This window comes from Metopolophium dirhodum, chromosome 2 (genome assembly GCF_019925205.1).
Source record: "Metopolophium dirhodum isolate CAU chromosome 2, ASM1992520v1, whole genome shotgun sequence".
Lineage (NCBI taxonomy): Eukaryota > Metazoa > Arthropoda > Insecta > Hemiptera > Aphididae > Metopolophium > Metopolophium dirhodum.
Window position 1 is genome coordinate 20,523,597 of NC_083561.1, and position 24,215 is coordinate 20,547,811.

General features: G+C 30.4%; 2 protein-coding genes across 3 annotated transcripts; one reads left to right on the top strand and one right to left on the bottom strand.

Moving 5' to 3' along the window:
• Positions 1-424: 424 nt before the first annotated feature.
• On the top strand, positions 425-11,236 carry LOC132938300 (nuclear cap-binding protein subunit 1). The gene is made up of 14 exons (XM_061005061.1): positions 425-697; positions 2,009-2,106; positions 2,352-2,537; positions 3,002-3,195; positions 3,259-3,652; positions 3,717-3,814; positions 3,909-4,148; positions 4,210-4,347; positions 4,413-4,516; positions 4,580-4,827; positions 7,173-7,351; positions 8,616-8,931; positions 8,992-9,105; positions 10,632-11,236. The coding sequence occupies exons 1-14, from the start codon at positions 655-657 to the stop codon at positions 10,743-10,745; spliced, it is 2,466 nt and encodes an 821-aa protein (XP_060861044.1). The 5' UTR covers positions 425-654; the 3' UTR covers positions 10,746-11,236.
• Positions 10,879-22,724, bottom strand: LOC132938301 (fructose-1,6-bisphosphatase 1). 2 transcript variants are annotated; one of them, XM_061005062.1, is made up of 9 exons: positions 22,555-22,724; positions 14,499-14,599; positions 13,775-14,042; positions 13,294-13,438; positions 12,564-12,670; positions 11,669-11,822; positions 11,447-11,584; positions 11,263-11,379; positions 10,879-11,163 (listed from the first exon to the last, which is right to left on the bottom strand). In XM_061005062.1, the coding sequence occupies exons 2-9, from the start codon at positions 14,545-14,547 to the stop codon at positions 10,984-10,986; spliced, it is 1,158 nt and encodes a 385-aa protein (XP_060861045.1). In that variant the 5' UTR covers positions 14,548-14,599; positions 22,555-22,724; the 3' UTR covers positions 10,879-10,983. The 2 variants fall into 2 exon arrangements, with proteins under 2 accessions (XP_060861045.1, XP_060861046.1); XM_061005063.1 differs by lacking the exon at positions 14,499-14,599.
• Positions 22,725-24,215: the final 1,491 nt, after the last annotated feature.

Below are 24,215 nucleotides of genomic sequence, written 5' to 3' on the forward strand. Positions count from 1 at the left end.
AATAGTCATAATTCTATTTTGGTAATTTACCATGTTTATTTTCGGCTATGTTCAAAAGTTGATAATTTATTGATCACGATGTAAAGAAGATAATATCGTTTTCGGTAAGCTCTCTCAAAGGGTAGCTAGCGTGATCTGGTGGCGAATAGCTATAACCATAATGTTTATTGTGTTCATTGCACTAATCAATTGCTAAAAATTAGTGAATGAATTAAAATAATAGTATTACTGAAGTATATTTTAAATCATGCTTATTAGTAACTGTTATTATTAATAAATTCAAATAAATCACAAGGAATAATAATCGTGAAATAAATGCATGTTTTTGAATTTAAGATAAGGGATATTCATGATAAAGAATAATGATAATAGATGATAATAGTCGGCCATTTTGCAGCTATTCGAATTCGTTATCGTCGCTTGTCGGTATAGTTTACGGTTTGTGTTCGCCAATCAGTGTTCAGTATTAATTACTGTATTAGTGTATTCTGTGTTCACTGTTCACTATTTAGTATTTACTATTTTGTATTCAGTATTTCAGTTGAATTCACCGCAAAGTACAAGAACCGTACAAGATTAGGTTCAAAGTTTCATCTACGGAATTATTTTTTCGTATTTTTACTGGCTGATCGTGCACTGCGGACTTAAACCAACATGAGCCGCCGTCGAGTTCATGACAGTTACGAAGATGTGTATGGTAAGTTTTTCAATTTTTCTTACATACCCCAGCGACGCTTAGAGAAAACTTGAGGTCGTGATTTACTACACGTCAACAAAATTGGGTAATAATGATAAAAAAAAATAAAACATTAGGTTACCTAACTTATCAATTGAATAATTATTCAGGTCTAGTGTCACCGACTTGTCACCCGCTTCTTTTCACAATGCCCACACCTGATTTATTCCATAACAATAATAAACAATTATTATAACATTACATCTAGTTTGTTTTACTAGTATTTACTGATTGTGTAATTCTCAAAAAAAAAAATAACTCAAACTCAATTGAAACGATCGATTATGCGTTTGCCTGTAAATAAACGTTAACTTAACCATTGTGGGTTGTTATTGTATCAATATCAACGTTTCAACAAACAATAGATATTCAGCTGTGTCCCATAAATCTAATGTTGAAAATATAATTTTTTTAACGTTATATATATTATACTTGTACCTATGATTTTAAAGTAGGTACCTACGAATTTTTAATGTCATCGTACATACCTAACAATTTTTAAGTAATCATTATACAATTGTAAATTGAGGATTCAACTTATCCTGAAAAATGTTTATTTTATGACGTATAACTAATTGTAACTTGTAAGTATATGTAGTCATACATTTTAGTCCATAGAACACAGTACTGTAACTGTATAGTCACTGGTCCATACTATGCGTATAATAATATTATTTAATGTATATTTTGTTTGAAAAAGACACTAAAATAGTTAAATAGAACCTGGATGATATGATTTAGTATAAACTCTACCTATCTGTAATTTCCACAGAATATATTATCAACTAGTAATCAAATACATTTTGAAGCTTTGATTTTAAAAATATTTATCTTGGTTTAGGTACTTACCTACTAAATATTGTATTCAACCAAATCAAAATAAATCAGTTCATACAACTTTTTTTGTCACTTTTACTGCCATTAATCAGTAATTTTTGTAGGTTTTTATAAAGTAAATTTTTGTAATTTATATTAAAAATAATTCAAATTAATGTATTTCATACTTATCATACACGTATACAACCGATATTTTAAATTTTATATTGATGTTCATAAAAAAGTATCAACTGTTTTTTTTAATTAAACTGTATTTATATTGCTTACTTTGGTAATCACAGTATACAGTTGTGTAATTAAAAGTAATAATGTATATCCAAGTTAATTATTGTAGTCTACTATAATTATGTATAATAGGTAATTAGTTGGTATTTACAACTTTAAGTTGTTTTATCATTTAATTTAACAATTATTTATTTTTACTATAATTTTTAGGTGCTGATCGAGGCTATAAAAAACGTCGTCGTGGTGGCTCCGAAAGTAATGATTTAGAAGATAGATTAGAAAGTCTTGTTCTTAAAGTTGGAGAAAACGTAATTATTTTTGTTTATTATTAATAAAATTCTTTTTACTAAACATACATTTTACCTAGGTATAGGATAGGATATAGGCTAGGCTAATATTGAAATAACTACAATTTTATTTTATTGTTGGTTATGATTTCATTAATTTAATTGTTTAAAATATTTAAATATCTTTAAAAAAATGTTGTATATTATTTAGTTTAATCAATTATTTTATAATATATTATTAATAATTTATTTATTTTTATGAACAGACTACTAGCACAATAGAAAGTAATTTAGAAGGTTTGGCTAGTGTACTCGATGGTGATATACAAAACTTTAAAAAAAAAGTACTCAAATTATTAGTAGAATGTGCAGTTAATATGCCAGAAAAGTGTACAATTTATTCAACATTAGTTGGCTTATTAAATGCTAAAAATTACAATTTTGGTGGTGAAGTAAGTGAACTTAGTATAATAATAAGGTACAATATTCGGTACTGGTTTGTTATAGCTCTACCCGAGAGCGTGAAATCCTTATAGCCTCGCTATGGGTTTATTAAAAACACCAATAATTAAACCTATATACTGATCAAACGGCATAACAATAATCCCTACAGTCTTGGTACGTTTTTATTCGTTGTCATTAAATTTACAGATTTATATTATTTATATTATTATTGACATTAATTTAAAAAAATTGTTAACACAAGTACTCAATTTAAATTCTGGAAACTTTAATTAGTATTAATATAATAATATTAATATCATTACACACTTTTTTTGAAATATATTACTGGCAAGACGTTTTCACACGCCCGGGCTGGGATATAACAAACCAATACCCAATTTTCTTATTGTAGGTATTACTTTATTATGTTAGTGATAATAATCATAAACATTTTTTTTTTTTAAATATTTAGTTTGTAGAAAACATTGTACGTTCTTTCAAAGATAGTTTAAAAAATAATTCTTGGAATGAAGCCAGAGTAGTTCTACGTTTCATTGGTGATTTGGTGAATTGTCATGTTGTGTCAGCTAGTTCATTTGTACAATTAATGGGTAGTTTATTAGATGTTACTAAAGAAGATGGAGTTCCTAATGTACGCAAAGACTGGTAAGTAAAAGAATGCTTAGTTGAAAATTATTATCCAACAGTTGATATATTTGTTTGTAACAGGTACTGTTATGCTGTTATGTCATGTTTACCTTGGGTTGGTAGAGAACTATATGAGAAAAGAGAATCACCTCTTGAAATGTTGTTGACAACAATTGAGGTATATTTGAATAAACGTCCAAAAAAGCATGTTAATATGCTGCGGATTTGGTCCACAGATGTACCTCATCCCCAGGAAGAGTACTTGGAATGCTTGTGGAATCAGGTTAAAAAACTGAAACACGACAGTTGGACTGAGACCATTATACCAAGACCTTACTTGACGTTTGACAATGTTTTGTGTGAAGCTCTTCAGCATAATTTGCCACCCATTGTGCCACCTCCTCATCATAATGCTTGTGTATATCCAATGCCATGGGTTGTATACCGAATGTTTGATTATACAGATGTCACTGACGTGAGTGAATATTGAATAACAACATAATTTAAATTTATTTTAAACCAATATTATATGCATTTAGGGTCACATTATGCCTGGCGCTCATTCCATTGAACGATTTTTAGTTGAGGAACATCTACAACAGATAATTGATATGTCATGCAAAAATAGAAAAGAATGGTAATAATTAACAAAAAATTACATCCACATCTATATTTAATAAATATAATACTTGGATGTATGAATTTAATTTATTTAATTTTATTATTTCTAGTGCAACTAATTTAATGAATTTTGTACACAAAAACAAAGTACCTCTAGAATATTGTATTGTTGAAGTGGTATTCAGTTTGATGTTCCACCAGCCCAAACCAAAGTATTTAGAAGTTATGTTTGGGTCAGTCTTTATTGAATTATCCAAATTATCGACTAACACAATGCCACTTGTGTTGGCTCAGACAACAGAAATATTATACTCCCGTATAGAATCTATGCATGTCTGTGCTTTTGATAGGTATGTCATATTGTTACTGATTATTATTCTCAACTTTTTAATGAACAAATGTGTAATTTAGGTTTGTATCATGGTTTGCATACCATTTAAGTAATTTCAAATTCAGTTGGTCCTGGCAAGAGTGGGCAGATTGCTTGGCCTTGGATCCAGAACATCCAAAACCAAAGTTTGTGCGTGAAGTTCTTCAGAAAGCCATGAGGTATACATATCTTAATCAATATTGTGACAATAATTAAGAATTCAAATTGCCTTGGTTATTTTTAGATTATCATTTTATGAGCGTATGCGTGATATTGTGCCACCAGATTTTGAACCTTTATTACCCGAGAAACCGGAACCAAAGTTTAAATACGCAATTGAAAAGTCCAGTAAGATATCAAATTCTGGTTGTATTACAATATTAAAAATAATAATTTTATTTATTTGTTCAGCATTACCTGGTCAATTTTTATCAAACACATTACTTACTAAAATACGTAATAAGACAACTCCCGAAGATATAATTGAAATATTAAAAGAACCATTAATGTCGGAAAATGGAGAAATTTTGGAGCCAGCAGACATTGGCATCTCAAATCCAACAAAAGTTGATGCTTTTGTACAAACATTATTGTTCATAGCCAGCAAGTCATTTTCACATGCTTTTGCAGCAATCACAAAATTCATTAGTGTATTTAAGGTAAACATTTATATATTCATATGATCTATACTCTATATCCAGTGTTGAGTTAGTTACTTTTAAAAAGTAACTAAGTTACTTTACTCGTTATGCTAGTTAAATTACTTTACTCTTCAAGTAGAAAAGTAACTACATTACCTATTTTCTCATTACAAAAAAAAGCTAATTTTTTTAACATCTAAGCAATTTACTATCATTTTACAAGCAATCTAACTAAAAATACTCTATAGTATAAAAAGGTATAATTTGAGAAAGATATATATAAAAAAAAAAAAAGATACATACAAATACACGATACGACTGTTGGCTGATGAATCGACACCGAATATGGGATAACAGCTCTCAATTGTGTTATTAAATATTATATATTATACAAATAAGCCGTTTCTTATAAAGGGGCAAATGGGTATACTTTATACATATAAAAGACAAAAAATGTTCGTGTCTGACTATGTCCTATAGAATATATGTATACATTCCTAAACCGTTCATCATTTGATTGCGATGAAATTTAATACAGAGATAGATTAGACCTTGATACATTTTGTCTCAAAAAAAGTAAATAAGAGGTCCAACCCGGGGATATTTTCAAACAGGGATTTGAAATTATTATCATTGTTTATAAATGGTTGCTATTGTTTTTAATAATAATTATTATTATCAAGTTATTATCACACACCGCGCGGGGTCCGTAACCTACCGCAAATAGATTGCCTACATGATAATATACGGCTCGCATAATCACTAAAACCTAGCAATAGCAACACATTGTTATGTCCAGCTAGTAATTTAAAATACTGCAATGTAAATATTTTAATTTATCATTTATCAATACATATCAATACCTATCAGAAAAATAATATTATACTAATGTGAATTGTATATATTATAGTAATAGGTATTATAATTGAATAGCTTTTGTATAGTTTGAATTCTTTAGAATATTAAAATTAAATAACAGTAATAAAGAAAAATAAATTGTATAGGTGTACTGCATTAATATGACGACTAAGGGCTCGTTTTACAATCATAGTTTAAACCTCGGTTACGCCTAACCCACTGATTTTACCAGCTGAATTCGGTAGTTCAACCTTAGTTTAACGATTGTAAAACGGGCCCTAAGTGTTAATAGTGTTAAGGTATGGTTTTTAGAAATTAATAGTTAATAGGAATGTATAAAATATAATAACAACAGCCCACGCTAGATATTCTTAGGAAACGTTCCTATTGTCATATTTAGAAAAATAAAATAAAATAATAAATTGAATTAACTTAACCTGTAATTAACAGTGCAAGTAGATATGTCAAAATCATTGAAAACTGAATTGTAGCGATTTAAAATTAAATATTTATATTATATTATATTGGGTTAACTTATACCTTCATTAGACATATTTAAGGCACATTTTATATACTCTGTTCAAAATATTACCCGACAGCCGAGTTGTGCGCACGAGCGTGGTTTTGTTTCGTGGCACACATCTTTGGGGATGGTGACTGACTGTCGCGGAACGAAAACTGGTCGCCCCCGGGTAAAGATCTCATTTTAAACAAAGTATAGTATTATAATTATTTTTCAATTCGCAATAGGTTCTAAAAAAACACTACAAAACTATAACTATATATATAAAATGACTTTTCCTGAGTGATTCATCATCGCCTAGCCAGAACCACTGGACGGATCTGGTTGAAATTTGGCATAGATAGCCATTATGACGTTAGCGTCCTTAAGAAAGGAAATTCAATCCCTAAAGGGGAAAACAAGGGGTTGTAAGAATATAACAGTGGCGCCATCTATCAAGCAATATCTTAATTAAATATACAATATTGGTTTTAAAATACAAAATGTAGAAACTTGATATTTGGAATACTTAGTGGTTCCTCTAATGATCAAGATTTGAAAAAAGAAAGGATTTTCTGATATTTGTTTAAAGAGGTGGTTAAACAGGGATCTTAAGATTTACGGCGGAAATTGATTGCTATAGGCTAGATTGCCTACCGGATAATATACAGTTCACATAACCATAAGCGAAACTCACGGGCAACGCCACGCGGGATGGCTAAAAATTAATATATAATATGATTTTGCTTCTATACCTATGCACAGCAAAATACACCCAAAAGAAGTTAATTAATCACAATTTTTTTCACGGGCAACGCTGGGTTATTATATTTTCGTTACTTGAAAATAATTCAAATGAAACTACATAACACGTTACTTTTGTTACGTTACTACCCAATACTGTTAATTAACATTCTTCTGTGCAGAAAAGTTTTTGCATTCAAAAAAATAACAACTTTTTTACCCTAATAATACATGTTATTAAATATAATTCAAATTGTAGGCCTTAGGAGAAACTGATGATGGTCAATTGCAAATATTAAGAAGCACATTTGATTTATGGAGTGCAGATCAACAAATGTTAACTGTACTCATAGACAAAATGTTGAAAACGCAGATTATTGAATGCTCATCAGTAGCAAATTGGATATTCTCAAAAGACATGATTCCAGAGTTTACCAAGTAATTTATTTATAGATTGATTTTTGAATAATGATCACTGGTGATTAAGGGGATGTTATACCCCTGCATGGGTTGTCTCCGTCTTACAAGTGCGTAATATTAAAATTTTACGCTCAACAGAACATATGTAGCGCCTTTTGTTAAAAAAATAGAATGAATTGACCTCTTATACAATTTGGAGGTAATATTATCATCTAGGCATTATCATATTATGCTTTTTATTATATTTTAATTTCAAAGTGAGTTATGAGTATTTTTAAATTGTAAATTGTAAATTGTTTGTACATCTTAAAATACTCATAACTCGCTTTAAAATTAAAATATAATAAAAAACATGATATTGCCTAGATAATAATCTTATCTGTACATTTTATAATAATATTTTCATATTATTCACTCGAATTTTTTAACAAGGGAGCTACACGTGTTCTGCTAAGCGTACAATTTGCTATGTTACGCACTTGCAAGACGGAGACAACACATGCGATTATCATGTCCTATTAAGAGAACACTACACAGCAATTTGTTGTCTTCGTCTTATAAGTGCATAATATAGCAAATTTACGCTCAGGAAAACGAGTTTAGTTCTGTTAGTTTAAAAATTAGAGTGAGTTAACCTATTATGAAACTTGATGGTATAAGCATTATCTGTGTTTGTATGTTGGTTTTTTACGATCGTTCAATTTTTTAGTAAGTTATGTGTATATAATATAATAATTAAAAATGCTCATAATTCATTCACTTAAAAACTGAACTATCGTGAAAACCCACATACAAACACAGATAACGTTCTTACCATCAAGTTTCATAATAGATAGATACACTCTAGTTCTTAAACTAACCGATTTAAACGTGATCTGCTGAGTGTAAATTTGCTATGTTATGCACTTGTAAAACGTAGACAACAAATATCTGTGTAGTGTCCTCTTAATGGATGGATGCTTAACATTGTTGGTGCCAGGGCTATTCTGCATTGTACCATTTCTGTACCATTTCATCTAACCTAACGTGAGGATATACATAATAAATATATAATTTAAAATGTCTTTATAACAATAATTTTGGACAGAATAATATACAATGATTAATTGTATTTTTCACCTAGACAAAATAATAAAAAAAATTTCAAAAAGTGTGCAATTTTGTTTTGGTAATTAGTAATTACTGTTGAAAACATTGACTAGCGATCACTTCTCATAAGTCCCTTACATTTTTCTTCAGTTACTTTTAATTGATACATTTTTAACATTTATCAATCTTTTAGGCTGTATATTTGGGAGATATTGTCATTGACCATCAATAAGATGTCCAGGCATGTAGATCGATTGACCAGAGAGTTGAATGAAGCTAGAGAAAAGTTGCGTACAACAGCAGCGATATCAAATAGTTCAGACGACAGTGATACAGAAACAGAAAAGGCTGAGGCAAAACCTCGACAATCGACAACTACAACATTTGGTGGTCAAGGTGTTCCAATGGACGTAGATGACAATGTGACCGAAGAGATGGTGGAACGTATGGAGGAGAAATTAGAAATGGCACAAGCTGATCAGAAAAATTTGTTTTTGATTGTTTTTCAGGTATGCGTATGACAAAATGAAAATTGTATGGTATTAATGGAATTAATTTTGTTATTTCAGAGATTCATAATGATATTATCTGAACATTTAGTAAAATGTGATACAGATGATAGACCATTTGACACATACTGGTACAAATACACTGTTGGACGACTGCAACAGGTGTTTTTAGCTGTGAGTATAACAATTCACTTTTCATATATTTTCCTGGGTTCACATAATAAATGTAATGCTCTTACATTCTTAATAAGATTTTGTATCGAAAGTACAAGTATAACATTACATATTAATTATTAAAGACCAGATTTATACTCTAAAAAACCTTAAAATATTCTCTATATACAGATTCTGCCTAATGTGGGAAACGATTAATATGTATGGGCAAAATGGTTTAGTCCCAATTCTAATGTATACTTACCAACTAATTTCGGTTATATTGCCAAACGCTTAATGTGGGCAAATGAGTCTGGTCCCAATGTGTCCACATTTAGCGAAATCCACTGTATTCTCTTAGAAATTTAAAAAAAATGCTAAGATAATCAATGAACATCAATAATAATATATGTTTTAGGGGGACGGGTTGGTCTAGCGGACTAAGGCGTCGGTTGCGACACGCACCGTCGCCGGTTTGAAATCTGGCCACGGGCAGCACTTCTCTTCAGGTCATCACGGTGTCTGAATAGAGAGGCCGCCATCTCCCACCCGGACATGGCAGATACCTACGGGTGCCTACTAGAAAATTCTCCCAAACTAACAAACACACGTGTTTAAACCTACAATTCCCTCCCCACAGTTAAAAACCACCCAATCGCCTAAGTTGCTGCAAGTTAATAAATAAATGAAAAAAAAAAATAAGTTTTAATATGCAATTTTAGATTCAGAGCGGAGCGAAAGAATGTATTTGGTTTTACAATAATGTGTTTTTTTTCTGCCTGTCAGCAACATTTTGGATAGTAATCATGCTTCGATTTTTGAGATCAGCATCTTTTCTGATTGAAAAGTGAACCTAGTTGGTACTTTTGGGAGGTCAAAATTTAAAATTCCAAGTAGTTTAAGAAAGCGTCGAGAAAAACTACCGTCAAATTACAAAAAACCGATTAAAATGGGATTACGCGTGTCCATAGCAACGAATAAAAAATAATGACTTCGATAACCGCTTAGAATCATTTTTTGTATATAATTGTTTATCATTGTATTCAAATATAACACATCCATTACAACTACTGTACAGTAGAGCGGTACCCACTTGTCCACCCTTTAATTAATTAGTGAGGTTATAAACTTGCGTTTTTAAAATTAACTAGTTTTTTATTTTGTTTATTTTAAAAATCATGCAATTGCAAAAATTCTAAACAACTAACAAAATATTTGGATATTTGAATGTTTGATGAACAATAAACATGTACTGTTGATCTTATTATTAGTTATGCAATCAGGTGCCAGCAATAAAAAATGGCTAGTTTTAAATTTTAACCATGACATCTAAAAATATATTTAACGTTTGTCAAATTTGATGACTAGTATTTGAAATAAAATTCTGTTCTAAATATTTGTTTGCTTAATATAAACCTCAGCCTTAATAACCATAACCTACTTCAATTTTCTTCCTTTAATCCTCTAATTGTTATAAGTATATTTAAATGAAACATACAAATGTTTTTTTTCATTTTGATTAAATTCCTGTTTTATTTTGTTTTTAGCATCATGAACAAGTGCAGAAATACAGCAGTACACTAGAAGGATTACTTTTCACTCAAGATCTTGACATTCATATCCTTGAAGTGTTCCATCAATTTTTAGCTCTTCGTTCTTAAGCATTTGTGTTCTTATCTTATCTTAAAACATAATATTGTGTTTTAGGTTACCCAAATATTATGTATTCATTTAATTACTTGATAATCAACATCAGTGTTGATTATTTTTATATAGTATGACAATTTACAATAGTTAGGAAATGAAAATAACAATTTTTATTACTTTATAAAATTTACAACAGTATACTGTTAAATCATTTTTATATAATAAATTTCTTACAACAAAATAATGTAATCTTTATGATTGATATATTTCTAACAATTCGTTGACATCTTCTTTGGAGCCTAAAAATATTGGGCTTCTCTGATGTAAGGCTGTGGGTTGTATGTCCAATATTGGTATCTTACCATTGCTCGCTATTCCACCTGCCTCTTCGATTATGTAAGCCATTGGGTTTCCTTCGTATAATAGACGTAACTAGTGTAATATAAAATTGATTTTTGTGTTGATTAAAATCACAAAGCAACATAAAATATAGTATTTACTTAATTATGGTTTTTTTTTATAAATTTATACCTTGCCGTTTGGTGATAGTTTTGTAGCCGGGTACATGAATATACCTCCATACTTCAATGTCCGGTGTACATCTGCAACCATCGAGCCAACATACCTGGCACCATATGGTTTACCACACTTAAAGAACAATATTTAATTTAATTTATAGTTTATAATGCATAACAATACAAAGACACAAAATTACCTCTGGGTCTTTTTTCCTCCTCACATACTCTGTCACGGATTTGTCCCACAAATGTGAGTACCCTTCGTTGATACTGTAAATGTTTCCCTTGCTGGGTATTTTAATGTTACTCTCAGTCAACAAAAATTCACCAATCGACTGTTATGATATTCATGTTTAAATAAAAACACTCCAATGATATAAAAATGTATTATATTATATTGTGTTATTGTGACAACTTACCGGATCCAACATGAAGCCATTGACTCCGCTCCCTTTGCCTAACGATAAAACCATCATTGTTGCGCTGCCATAAAGTGCATAACCTGCAGCCACCATGTTCCTGCCTGGTTGAAACGCATTGTTCACGTTTGTTTCATTGCTCTCATCAGTTTTTCTGCAAATTAGATGTATTGTTTTTGTAGTTATTGTTTATATAATGTTATATGTTATGTGTTTTTCTCTACACGTTATCCCATTAGTGGGTTAGGCTAGGTTAGAGACAGCCCTTTTTTTGTTTCTAGATCTGTGCCTGGTTAGAGGGAACTTGATTGAACTAATCTAAAGTTGTCAATTGTTAATTAGTTGTTTACCATTTAGTAGGCCTAAATACTAACGTAAGAGAATCACAATAATTTATTACCATCAAGAATCAACATTATACATTAATTGTTTTAACGATTATGGACATAACACTAAGTACTAACAAGGTCCAATTGTTTGGACTAGGATTTTTTCTTAAATGTTGTTTTTTAAGCCTTTATAATCCCCAAATCCTAGGAACCCCCCTCCCCATCAATGAAAAAACATGTCTTAATTCTCAATTGATTGTGAGTTAAGTATGACATGAATATTATATTTGAACCAGCATAGATTTGAGTATTTTATTTTATAATACCTATGCATGAAATAGTTTTTTTTTTATACTGAGCATAATGGAGGGCCTAGATCTAAGCCAAATATTTGTAGATCCTCCTGTAAAAAGGACAAATTTATTTTTGTTTCTTTTCTCTAGTAAATTAAAAAGTTGATGGTATAAAAGAGGGATTAATGATGATAATTGGACAAGGATTGAACCTATATGGTATTTTCTTAGTATAGTTTTTAATTGTAAAATAGTGCATTGTTCCATAAGTACTTGAATATTCCAAATATTGAACCAATGGACACAAGACAATCAATGTTGGACGACCCGTCCAGAGGGTCGAAACACACAACGTATTTACCACGTTTTTCAGTCTCAATCTGAAAAAAAAAATTAGACATTTTAAATCATAAATACATTTTAATATATTATGATACTGGGATTATTATTGTGTTGAGTAGTAAAATGTTTCGTAGGTGCCAGAATTAAAAACATATTCTTCTTTTTCACTTACCTTGTCAGATAGGTACATGGTAGTGAATTCTTTTTTTTAATTTAAATTAATTTTTCAATTTTTATTCAGTGTTATAACTAATTCATGCTAATTTTTGGTCATGCTTTTTTTTGCTTTTTTTTTTATTTAATATGCTTTAAAATCCAAGCCCTAGTCATTAGTTGTATAGCCTGTGTTCAATTTCTGATGATTTAAGGTACCTAAATACTGCAAGGTTCAATACAGTGTAATAAAATAAAAAATACCGTATTTTAACATAATTTCTACCTATTACATCCAACAACAGTAAATAGGTAGTAATTATAAATTAATAAATAACAACGAGTTGCAAATTATGGAAAAAAACAGGCCAAACTTTACAAACGAAATTACTCCAACACATATACATACCATAAAACCACAGAATAGATTACTTAATTTAATCTATTCTGTGATAAAACTAAAAAAGAGTAACAATAATTATAAAAGCAATAACGCGATAAGACGTACCTCTATCACAGTCTCGTTTTCTTCGCTGACCATCATGTGGACCGTAAAAGACGACGCCAACATGTTGATGAACAGTTCGTTGCTGAGCACGTCCAGCTTCTTGACGTCTTCGCCCTGCACGTTCGTGGACCCATCCATGCCATACCTATACATATAATAAACTTATAATCTATATTCAATATAGGTCCTATATTGTTATCGGTGAAGCACGTTAATGCAAATTTGGGAAAGTTTTGATTAAAAAAATTAACTCAAGTCAGTAATTGGTATTATACTATTATAAATTATAAATGATAATAAAATAATATTAATATGTTGAATCGACGTAAATTCAAAACGTCACGGGGTTAAAAAGTTTTTTTTTTTAAATTAACTTTTCGAAAATAGGTACCTATAATAACACCCATCTATCTATTTGAGTTTACTGAGCATTGGGTAAGTAGAAAAAAAATGTACAGGTCAAATATTATATTATGCTTACAGGTGCGTCAGTCCGGCCCTGCGCACGGCCGAGCTGACCGCCTTGACGGCCGTCTGAATGCTGGTCAACAGTTGGGACAGATCTCCGGTGGCCGACGGAACTTTTTTCTGTTCGGCCAACACGTACCGCGTGAGCGTCATGCAGTTGGAGTCGAACGCCGGTGGCTCGTACTGTGGCTGTTGCGCCATCGGGACGTTGGTATACAAACACGGTTGTGGTATAATTGGTACCGGGAGACAGCAGCGCTGGACGCGGTTAGCTATTATATCTATAAGCACATACGAAAGCACAATAATAACACATGTTAGAGTTCGACTATCGTATTATAGGAACATTAATAGCCAGTCTGTTATTATATTATAATAATATGACAACTGAGCACAGAAAGGGGACGAGTCCATTTATATAAATTTTCATTTTATCGTGATTTAGCACTTGTCGCACGCACGTAAATTCATTGTTTAGGTACTGCAGAAAAGAGACGAATCCGATAGCGCCTGAACATTTAAAAAAAGCTCTCGGATATTACAATAGAACTACTATAATATATTAGTTCATTATTATACATAACACGTTTTTTGTACCTCCTAAAACTATATAAAGTGGACTTATCAGTTATCCCCTTTCTGCAGTCAACGATTCAATAATTGTATATTATTAATTGATAATATTATTATTGTTGTTACGGATTTATTTAGTCTATAATATTATAATAATATATTACCGCAAAATGTGAAAAACCTGCATCGTCGGTCCGCCGCCGATCGCAACATTTACGGTTTTTAAATTTTTATTTTATGCGACTGATAGTATGTTTTTTGTCACCTATACAATTATTATATATTTACACGGGTTATATAATGGGTACCTATACCCATATAATATTAACATATAATATTTTAAAGGCGATGCTGCAGTCAAGCAAGTCGTTAACGTTCAACCAGAACTCGCACGATGACGGATGAAGCAATAAAGATAAAAGAAAAATAAACTGGTCACCTGCAAGAGTCGATTGTAAATTTTTTTCCTTAATAGATAGTTCGGTTAATTATAAGCCACATTGCCACAGTGTTTTTGATAAAACTATTAATCACTATTAATGATCACTATAATAGGTATTAATCACTATTATCTAGTAAACCTAATAGGTTTTTTTAGATTTTAATTTTGAAGCAAGTTGTGAGTATTTTAAAATGCACAAACAATTTACAATTTTAAAATACTCATATAACTTGCTTTAAAATTAAAATATAAAAAACCCTATGAAGTTCACTAGATAATATTCTTACTTTTAAATTGTATAGAGGTCAATTATTCACTCTAATTTTGAAACCAACAGAGCTATGTGTGATCTGCTGAGGGTTCAATTTCCCATGTTATGCGTTTTCTAAGACAGAGAGAACGCATGTGGGTGTAACGCCCTCTTAAGGCATCTCCTGCTCGTGTGTTTTTAATGTTGGGAAATATTTAGGGAATATGCAATTTCGTTGCTGCCGCGCATGGCATTTGAATTAGTGATGATTATAGTGATTAGTGTGATAGTATCAAAGGCTACACCGCCGACTAAAAATGAAAAACATGATTTTTTGCTCAAAACACGCTTTACAGGAAAAACTCTCACGCATCGAAGAGTGGTCTAATATGATTTCGTTAGAAAGAGGATTATTATATTTTCTACAGCGCGTATTTGACTTAAAACAGACATAAAAATAATAAAAACTTGTGAAAAAAGGTCATATTATTAAAGTAAAATACAAGTTCAATGCGCCCTACAAAAACACCTCTTTCCAAAAAAAAATATCAAAATCTGATCACTATACGAGGCGTGAAAGTTTTTCCTATAGGCATATATTTGATCAAAAACAGTTTACGTGCAGGCCCAAAACTGCTAGAGATCAAATTTCAATTAGATAGCGACACGTAATTATAATGAAATAATTTACAAATCATTGAATCTAGGTCATATAAATAGTATGCATTTTTAATTTTTATCCTTAATATTTTAAGATATTCGTACAACGATTTTTTTTTTAGCTATAGGTACATTACTTTATCGTCCATTCGATAATTTATCACGGCTTTATTTTAAAAAAATTAGCTTATATAAAATACCATTTTAACTCGTTTTGGTTGCATTTTAAAAAAAACTGTTAACTGTAGTACGTGCATGTATTATTGTTTACATAAATTATATAACGTTGTATACCTCAATGTATATAATATATATATATTATATAATAGGTACCTACACTAATATGCGTATCAGTAAATTCTATATAGGTACGTGTTTTCTTTATGGTCTTACTAACGCATAATAATACCATAAAAATGTGTGTCCAGCATTTCCAGTTTTGTGTTGTTGGCTTGAATATGGTCTCGTTTATTTTTACGATTTTTAATTTTTAAGTGAGTAGGTATGTAAAATAGTATATATTTGAAAATGCTCATAATTTACTTGAAAACTAAAATTTCGTACAACCCAAAGAGAGAACACAGATAATGTTTTTACATTTAATTTTGTTAATATAGGTCAATTCACTCTAACATTTAAGATGACAATGCAAAGTTGAAACTGCTGGACGTACATTTTGGTATATTATACAGCGTTAGTTAAACGGTTATAATAGTTTAAGTTTAGTTATAATATGCGAGTACGACGTCCTCTTAATAACAAGAATAGAAAATAATAGAAAAAAAACCAAATAAATATCCAAGTTTAAGTGACATACCTATAATTCAGACGAGGAGTGATGAGCAAGGAAGCTTCCTATACCCGGAAAACAAATTAATAAATAAAAATAAAGGTATCTAGGGCACGTGTTAGATGATTTAGATGAGTAGTTAGTAAAAAGTGAGTCAGGAGTTCGGAATGTCCAGGACCGTGCGGCGTACATGACGTATTATCCTGTTGCCGTCTGTATACAGAACTTGTATGTACATTGAATTTCCTATATATAAGGTACTATCTCGGTCGGAAAAACTTTTCGACGTTTACACTAGGTAGTTTATCACTTTTCAGTGCTCCGAAAGTATGATAAGTGATAACTGCAGACTGCAGTGTATAGGACATATGTACAATATATTTTGTTAAAATATGTTTAACTACGACGCGTACCCTGCAAGGTTATTATACTATCGTAGAACATACGTCATGTTAGGTACCCTAACACTTAACAGACAACAGTCTGCGAACAATACCTACCCCCAAAGCACGTATGAATACTGAATGTACATAATGTACATATTATTGCCTATATAATAGTTTACAAATATAAGTTGCCGACTGCCGGTCTTTTAATTTCTCAATTTATTCGAATTTCAACCGTCATTCTTTCGGATCGTGTTTTGTCGTTTTGTGCACAATATAATGTATTCTTGCGTAATTAAAATCTACTCTATAGAATATTCAGTGCCGGATCTAGGGGGGCAAGTGGGTATTCTTTCCCCGGGCGCTGTTGGTATCAGGGCGCTCTTAAGATTATGAAAAATAAAAAAAGAAGCTAAAAATATCTCATAAAATATGTATAAATTATAATACTATTTATTTAAACAGAACAAATAATATTAGATATTCGAATATACGTTTATCTTTTGTTTATACTTTGGTCCGGTGTTGACATATTTTATATTTATAGCTGCCTAATCATTATCAGTCAGTTTCGGAGAAAACCTAAACTGGCGATCGACGATAAATGCATAGGTTTTATAATAGGTATTTTTTTTTTTTAATTGGGTAACCCGCGGCAACATAGGCCATTGGGTGTGGGGAGGGCACTGTAGGTTTTTTATATTGGGTAGGTTGATACACGTGTGTTGTGTTTGGCAGAATTTCTAATGGGGCACCCGTAGGTTTCTGCCGTGCCCCGGGGTGGGGGGATGGCGGCACTTGTTCTCCGGACACCGTGACTTGCACGGAGAAAAATGCCGCCCAGTGGTCGAGGATCGAACTCGGACCGGCTGTGCCGAATCCGTCGCGTTAGACCGCTCGGCCACCTCGTCGCCCATAATAGGTATTTACAATGTTGGAATGTACGATAATATTTTTATTGTTCATTTATTCATGTCGAATAGTCGACAGTTGTTGTCAGATTCATTTCAACTCTACAATTTTTTTTTATTTTAACATTTCTTTACCAAAAAAAAAAAGATAATGAATTCAAAAAAAAAGCTTAGTGGAGCTCCTAATAGAAAAAGAAAATTGGAACTTGAAAAAAATGTACAAAAACTACCTAAGATCGTAAATTTCTTTTCAAAAACAGAAACTAACGGTAAGCAATTTTTTCAGCTGTCAAAATAAATTATATATATTTATAGTTAAATACTTAAATGTAATGAGTTTAATCAAGGTTGAGATATTTAAAACATGTTTTAAACATCTAAAAAAAATAAAATAAACAAAATAAATATAACGTTATTTCTACAGAGATCGTACGTTATAAATTATTTGAAACAAAAACGGTATCAACTAATGATGTGAATCATGATTCAGATATGGATGGGAATATTACAGAAACAGAAACCAACGGTAAGCAATTTTTACAGCTGTCAAAATAAATTATATATTTATAGTTGAATACTTAAATGTAATGAGTTTAATCAAGGTTGAGATATTTAAAACAAGTTTTAAACATCTAAAAAAAAAATTTAAATAAAAAATATTTGTAATATAAAAATATACTTTTGATGTGTACCTGCTTAAAAATTTTGTTTTGTGTTGACAACCCGCAAACCTTGTCCCCCGTAGCTAATACAATGTAATGGCGCTACATTTTAATTAGTCCCGGGCGTCAAATGCCTTAGATCTGACACTGAGAATATTCACTGAAATAACTTTTCCATATTAAAAATATTTTTTGTTTTTCTAATACAAGCCAAATTACAACAGTTGTAGGTAGTCACTAGGTACCTACAGAGTATTATTGCGGTCTGCGGAGTATTAGTGATGATTCAATCGTGACGCGTATATACGCGGAAGCAAGTATATATTTTATTCTATATTTTACATTACCTAGACCTAAGATTAAATTCTAAACATAAATATTTTTAGTAAATATTTATTGTTAACAAATTATTGTTTTCTATTCCAAGTACACAATATAAGTTATTAAGTTCTTGAATACTACAACCATACTATAATGTATGTGGCTTATCGCATTGGAGTAATAATACATAAATTGTACACGTATATAATACAATCCACGATTTAACGACTATTATATAATAATATAAGGATGTCAGTGCAGTGTGTTTGTAATAATAATTTAGTAGACGTTTTTGTTGATAACAATTTTGTAAACACTATAGTCTATATCCACAATAACATATCACAGAATAAATTAATGATAATATGGTCCAAAATGCATAGTACAATATAACGCAGTAATTACTTGAGAGCAGTGGCGTCATTTCAGTTTTTATAAGACTAGGGCAATTTTTCACTGCTTTTCCGACTCAAAATCTTTTTCACTCAGATTCTCATAGCGTAGTGCCATAGAGGTTAACGGAGGGGGGTGGTAAATGTGCCGACTTAAGTAAATACTTATGTAAATACTAGTCTGGGGCAAATGCTCCGAATGACACCACTGTTTGAGAGTGAGATTAGTGATTTACAGCAACTTATAGACTTTTGGTTTGGCAGCGCGGAAGTAATACGAAAGTAGTAGGTACCCACGGCGTGTCGGTTCAAACTTGATAAGAAAAAGGCTATACTGCTATAGGTATAGGTGTACCTATATACCGCACACATACAAACACATCACACAAACCACATAGGTAGTAATCCAGGGCGCACTGGGTGAACCAGTCAATGTATCTAACCATATTTATTAATTTTCAGGAAAATTCACATTTTTAAACTTAATTTCGTAGAAAAGAAAAAAATAATTCTGAGTTTAAAAGTATGTATAATGTTATATGTATTTTTAATTTTAATGATTGGTTAGTTGGCCTTTAAGATTTAAGACACCATTAAGTTTTACTTATATAGTTATAGGCATAGGTATATCCAAATATATATATGAAAACATATGTAAAATCTTTAATATTAAAATATACATAATACGCCTAGATAAATATACCGATGATCGATCAATGTATGGTATTAAAATAATCATTCTGTACAATGAACACGTAGATTATACGCATTTTATATCATAAAGTGTTTACATCACTGCCACTATGTATTACATACAAGTTCGATTTTCTGATAATAATTCTATCGGAATGTGTTTATTAAACTCTGATATTCCGAATGGATTTTCATTTAAATAGGAATCGTTTAACTATCATATAGATGTATATATTATAATATATAGGTTATCGGAGGCATTTATCGAACGCCGCCCGCACAACAGTTTAATGAAACAATATAATTTCGTAATAATATATTATTATAAGAGAATTATAAGCATTATTTAGTATGCATAAAATAATATGTATAGTCATTTTGTATGCGATATAATATTATTGATGTCCACTTTGGTTTACAATTATTATCTTTGGCCACAAACATAAAAATAACATTTAGCCATTAAGTACAATATAATCGTCTCAATTTAGTTTATATATATCGCCTATATTGTCATAATTTGTTACATCACCATATAGGTACGGCAACCTAGAGCAGAGCGCATAAACTTATAGCACATAATCGTTTAAAATTTACAGAATTTAAAATTAGCTGGTTTGCGAATTTTGAGTGTGACAGTGACTCGTAGATATTGTAATTAATTTTACGTTCCTATGGGTTTTAGATTTTTCGAGAAATTAAGTATATAGGTTATGCTGTAATGATATTAATATTACTATATTCTTATTTACATTTTTTTTCATTTTTAGACAGTGAAAAAGCTTCTAAAATAGTTCATACAGCGTTTAGATGGATCATTGATATCTCGTTCGGTACTTAATATATAATTTTTCAATTTAGCACCAAAAAAACATTACTCGTGTTTTAAGCAAAAAAGTAGACTATGGTAGTATGGTACTATACTAGGTAGGTATAAGGTCTATGGGCAACTAAAGTTAATTTCCTATACATAAGTTTGTGGCAAGATGTTATCGCAGCAGTTTTCCAAATGTTTTTTTTTGTCCAAACTCATTTGACACTAACTTTATGCTATATCGAAAAATTGCAAAATATGAACTTAAATTTTTCTAATATAGGTACTCAAATTTGCATTTATATCCAGTAATGAGAAAATACACTTTTAAATATAGCTTCATGGTATCATGAAACATTGTTCTGCGACCTATGGCTATCAATAAATATGTGTATGGTTATTACTTATAACTTATTATACCTATTATAATGTGATTGTAATTTATATGAATATGTGATATTGTCTGCTCAAACAATGAGTGTTACGTACTGTCCGTTCATTTTTTCCGAATACAATGTATGTTTATACTGATAATATGAAAATATCTACATTCAATTAAAAGTTTTTCCCAAACTTTTTGCTCTCACCACACATTTATAAAAATAAAAATTCACACCTCTCACACACACAAAAAAAAGAAAAAATGTGTGCCTCAAACAAACAGTAAGTATACATAAAGAAATACAGTAGGTAACGATAATTATTAATTAATAAACTATTAACCTATTTAAATTAATTTATAATATATATACCTACCCAAGCATTTATTTAACGTCGATTACGCATAAAAAAAAAACTTTGCAATAGTTTACAGTCTTTAATTATTCAATATTCGACCCCTCCACCCTTACCATAAATTATATCTGTAGAGTATAGCTACAATGTATTACTATACTATTACTATACATCTTTGGATCTTCGTCTTCCGCGAACCCCCTAGGATGCGCGACATCGAAAACTTTCGGATACACTAGATTAAACAATAATGGAGTATGATATTCGTGTATGAAACCGTTGTTAATTAAAATCAGTTCAGTAGCATATTACAATAACAATACTAAATCGATGTTATACCTATTTTGAATACTATATAATATTATGTTATTATAATATTACCCAACACCACTCGACTGTGATGAAGGTCACTGTGGCGCGGGAGTGCATTCACGGCCAAAGCATGCGGAATTTGTAATAGTTAATAAACTTAATAAATTATTTATTCGATGCAATATTTGTTGGTAAATCGCGAATACTCGTCGTTTCACATCGTTCGTCGTATATTTTATCATATTATATTTAATAACATTATATACCTATTGTATTATATTATATTATAATATGTTTCGTTATTATTAACATTCTACTTAAGTAAATTTACAGTATGTACATGTTGTATACGGTATACACTATACATGTAGTAAAATATTATAATATATACCTCATATAACTATGACTTAGTATGATTTTCCGCAGTGAATTTAGTGATTGCGGCAATTTACAAATAGATTATTATAATAATTATCATCAATTCGACTCCTTATAGAACGTATAAACGTAAACATCGGAGTATATTATATAATATTAAATCCATTTTATTGTAATATTCATTCTTATATTGTACAATTAGTTACAATAGTTGTACATAATATAATATTGAGATGAGTGTACATTAGTGGAAAAATCCTAAAAAAAAACCTCATCAGTTGTTGCCTTAAATTGTTCCCTCGTTTCTTAGTTATTGTGTCATACAAATATTGGAATAAAATCAAGTATAGACATAGCCACATAGGTCACACCATCACCTGAGCACCATTCCAGCGTCACGCATAAGCGGTAAGTCAACGGTTTGATAAAAGGGGGAGGGAGGAAATAAACCGAAAAAATCGCTCTTGTTTTTACCTTAGGATCGACGACGAAAACCGTATTGTTATTTCCGTTGAAATTTGTTGCAAAGAATCTGTTAACTGAACGGCGTGCCGGTTGACATTGAGCAAACGACTGATTAGTGAGGACTGACTACTGACTTACTGAGGAGTGTGCGTCTGTGCCACTATGTAGAGTGGACTGAGTGGAGACTATTTTTGTAGACGCTGAGAAGGTCATCGCTTCATACAAACACACACAAACGGGAACGCGTGCGCGCGCATGCACAAGTTGTTTACAAAGATTACCCACATTGTAGAATAAATTATACTACTAGAATAATATTATTATTATTATTTATTATGTGTAGTGCAAGCGACTTCGTGTGTATAACGGAAACGGATAATATCGAATATTGATCGTCAATAATAATATGATATAAATGTCTAATATTATAAAACATGATAAAACAAATATCAATAGTGATATTTGTGTTTAATATAATAATATCTATTGAATATTAATGCACCTACCTATATCGATAATTACAAAATAAAATAATATTATATTATGTAGGACGTAGGTATTACTTGTAATCCAAGAAAATAGTGATTATTTATTAGTATTTTGATAAATTAATTGATAATTTACTATTCTTAGGTAACAACATTACAATATTTTAAGTAATCTTAGAGTAAAATCACCTATAACAAAAAAGATAGAAAATAATATTTTTGAAGAAATTACATATAGATTTGTCTAAATATTGTCTCTAAACAATTTAAACATAATTTAAATTTACAAATTTTTTTTGTTTATTTTGAAAGTCGAATACAAAGTCAAATAACAATAAAATATAAAATCGATATGTCATTCCCTAAAAAATATTATTCTCTATATTTTTTGTAATGGGGGATTTTATTCTAAGATTACTTAAAAACATAGAAAAAATAATTCTAATGCGTTAGTGCGTTTTGTCTATGTTGCGCGTGGGCCAGAGAGAGAAAATAAATAGTGCGCTGACATCCTCTTAATGCTGGGTGGAGGAACTCGTGTTTGGTGTTTTTTCGATTTTTTTGACCGAGCGCAGCGTAGCGAGCTATTGGCAAAGTTAGCCGATTATGTTCTTTTTAACAACTATGTTTAATTCCGAGGCCTACTCAAGATGGTTTTACACAGCAAATCAGGGGATATTTTCAATTTTTTTGTCCGAGCTATATTCAATTCTAAGTATTTGTTTTTTAAAAAAATGTACGTTTTACGAAAAAAATTTAGTTTTTGAAGTTATTCATCAATAACTTCAAAACAAAGTTTGCCCGGGCTTTTTTTTACATCATTACAAAGCAACTAAAACACACATTTTGGAAAAAAAAATTTTATTTTTAAGTATTTTTTTTTTAAATGCACGTTACGAAAAAAATGTAGTTTTTTAAGTTTTTCATTAATAACTTCAAAACAAAGTTTGTCCGGGCTTTTTTTTTACATTCTTAAAAAGCACCCTTAAATACACATTTTGAAAAAAAAAAAAATGTTATAAATCTAAAAGTTGCTGAACCAGTATCGTTTCTAAATCTGTACTAAGAGTAAATTTATTACTTATTAGGTATATAGTTTTGTATTGTATTGTTATATCAAAATAAAATGTCGCTCGCGTCTTATTTTTTGGGGGCCTTTATTCAAATAACTTCCCGGTAAAA